Here is a 3,105-nt window from a genome sequence, read left to right as displayed (position 1 = left end):
GATTTTCATCTCTACCTTAGGTTTGAAAAATCAAAATCATATGCATAAGGGTGCAAAAGACTGATTTTACCCATTTAGGTAGCTTTAATTTCGAGGTGAGTTGATTAAAAACAGAAAGAAAATAGCTTATTAAAGTGAGCAATCTTCCATGCAAGAGGTGTTTGTAAGTGACTATATATATGTGTGTGTGTTTGCTTTCATACTAAAGAATATTGACATTTAAATAATACAAAGTACCGAAAAAAATAAATAAAAATCACACATTCTCTAAAGCTTCATTTTGTTGGGAACTACTAATATTGTTGAGATACAGCATGAACCAAACAACGACATAATGGGCAACGGCTCTCAATCCTAAGCCACTGATCCATACAATCCTCATGAAAACAATGGCCACAACTCTCAACAACTCCACAAATCTCTTCATCCTCAAACTCTTCAATGCATATGGCACAACAACAGTACGACCCGCCGGCTTCATTATCCTTCACTTTGTAAGCGACCGTCATGACAGCAGAAGAAGTTTCCTCGCCTTCCGTGGTGTCATTCGATTGCGTCGTAGTCTGCCGTTGCCTTATGATTTCGGCTTGAGTTTGAGCAAGGAGTTGCATTGTACGGTGTTCGTGGAGTCGTTGCTCGATGTCTAGGGTTCTTGTTTGGTTAAGCCTAAGGCGGTAATGGTAGATATGAAAAAGGAAGATGATTAAAATGATACAAACGACGCTCACGAACAAGAATCCCATCTTTTGGTTGTTGGAAATCATAAACGACGGCGGAGATAGCAACGATGTTGAAGGTGTGCCGGTTGGAAGATGATCTTCTTAAGAGACATGAATTTTGGAAGATTATATGGTGGAAGAATTAAACATATATATATATATGATCAATTTGATGGATTTAATTGTTATATATATAATATTAAAATGGGAATAATTTGAAATCCTTTTAGTATTTGGAAATTTTTAAAAGATTTTTAGTCATTTGTGAATGTGATAAACCAAATTGGAATTGGGATTAGGAAACCTTTTCAAAAATATTTGTTATTTTAATTATTTGTATCAAATTTAAATTTTCAATTTGAATATCTTAAAATTAAATAAATTTGGGATTTCTATCTTCCACTTCGATTTTCACTCATTCTCACAAAATTGAAAGTTTCAATTTGAATAAGTTCTAAGGGTTTGATTATATATATAATTTAGAGTCTAAGTTTAAGTATTACTTGTGAGTTTGGTTTAATTTTAATAATTTGTATAAATTTGGCATTTGTGTCATTCCCGGAACAAATTTCTTTCAAATCCGAATAAGGTTAAACGATGTTTAACTAATTTTATTTTAATGAGATATTTTCGGTGATATTTTTAAATATAACAAAATCAACTAAAATGTTTACAAAATATCACAACTAGATCGTTCATTGATCAAGATGTAATTATTATATGCATTTTATATTAGATATAGATAGTAATTTTTTTTTTATCTATAGTAGATTTTTTATATTTTACTATATTTGTAAATATTTCTTAAAATGGTATGATTTAAAAGAATTTTTCATATTCCTGTTACACTAACATTAAATTGATTTTGAAGTTTGATTTATTTTAGGATAAATTGGAAAATGAGGGGCAGTCTTGAAAAAAAATGGTGAAAATGGATGGTTTTCTTTTTTACAAAACCATTTTTTTTGTTTTAAATATATATACAATATTACTTTTTTTTTTCTAATTATGTACCATATTATATCATTATCTTCAAATTTTATTAATTTTATAATGATGACATGTTCTCTAAGGATTATTAGGTTCTACATGTCAAAGTAGAATTAAAATTATTAACTTGAATTAACTAAACACAAATTAATAACTAATTTTTTTCTTTTTCTTCAAATTTCACCTCATTTTGCTTTATTTATTTATTTTTTAAATTAAAATAATCTGAAAACAAACCAAAAGAATGACATCGAGTAGAATAGAAAATAAAATAAAATAGACATATTGGGTGTTTAATTACATCTATGACAATGCCGTAAATAAAATAAGTACAACACTTTTTAAAAATAAATTCTATGAAATTATAAACAATTATTCCCACCATGAATCATAAAACACCAAAAAAAAAATGATTAAGATGATCAAGAAAAAAAAAAAAAGACCTCAATGAATCACAAAATATCCAAACTTGAGAAAGTTTGGCATATCCCAAACTTGAGACACTAAAAAAAATTATAATTGCACCAAACATATTATTTGAGAAAGTGAAGTATAGAATGAACACAATTTGTGCTAAAATGCATAATAACGATTATCATCTAGAAGACTGATTTTTTGAGTTCTCTGATAAAACATTATAAATTATCTAGCTTTTAACTAAAAATTAAAACCTTAGGTTATTAAGTGATTATATTGTTTGGCATCTTATTTATCCTCCTCATCATTAAGTGATTAAATGATGCATAAGAATAACTTATTCCTATATGCCTAAACTACAAAATTTGGTACCAAAAAACCAATGGTTGTGTCATATCCATTCTCACCCTTATTCCCATCTCAATTTCTTCGATTCAACGATCCCTAAGTAATTATTATCTTCAAGTAAAAATGTTATTTTTACACCATATAACTTTTTATAGAAATTTATTAACTAGCTTCGGGTAGAAAAAACATCATTAGTATTCAATACATTTCGAATGATTTCCACAAACTTTCGATTAAAAATTAACTATAAGATAATTAGTATAACATGTAATTTCATTATAGTTAGTAATTTAATATATTTCGAATGATTCATCGTCTATAAATATATGTTTCAACTAAAAACATTTGTTTGTTATAGTTGATTGCTTATATATCCAAATTGAAATATATACTTTTTTTTTACTACAAGATAAAATATTATTTAATCAATTTTTATACAAATATGATTTAAGATTGTTGATTATATAAAACCGATATTTTGTTTTATCAATCTAACATATTGCGTAGAATTTATAATTTCATATATTTTTGTTACTCAATTGGTATAGTCTCACAAAAATTATGCACTAATTTTACTTAAAAGGGCTAGTAATATATTGAAAAAGTTTAGAATTTTTGATATTTTTATATT

General features: G+C 26.7%; 1 protein-coding gene across 1 annotated transcript; it reads right to left on the bottom strand.

Annotated features, from left to right (window-relative positions):
- Positions 1 to 293: 293 nt before the first annotated feature.
- Positions 294 to 611, bottom strand: LOC107991538 (RING-H2 finger protein ATL5-like). The gene has a single exon (XM_017046614.2). It carries the CDS (start codon positions 609 to 611, stop codon positions 294 to 296), a length of 318 nt encoding a protein of 105 aa, XP_016902103.2.
- Between the last annotated feature and the right edge of the window lie 2,494 nt (positions 612 to 3,105).

The sequence above is a fragment of the Cucumis melo genome, chromosome 12, assembly GCF_025177605.1.
Source record: "Cucumis melo cultivar AY chromosome 12, USDA_Cmelo_AY_1.0, whole genome shotgun sequence".
Taxonomy (NCBI): Eukaryota; Viridiplantae; Streptophyta; class Magnoliopsida; order Cucurbitales; family Cucurbitaceae; genus Cucumis; species Cucumis melo.
The sequence above is the reverse complement of the archived record's forward strand: the minus strand, read 5'-3'. Positions and strand labels throughout refer to the sequence as shown.

Bases quoted from the DNA above. Each gene is read 5' to 3' on its own strand.
- LOC107991538 (XM_017046614.2), bottom strand. From the start codon at position 611: ATGCAACTCCTTGCTCAAACTCAAGCCGAAATCATAAGGCAACGGCAG.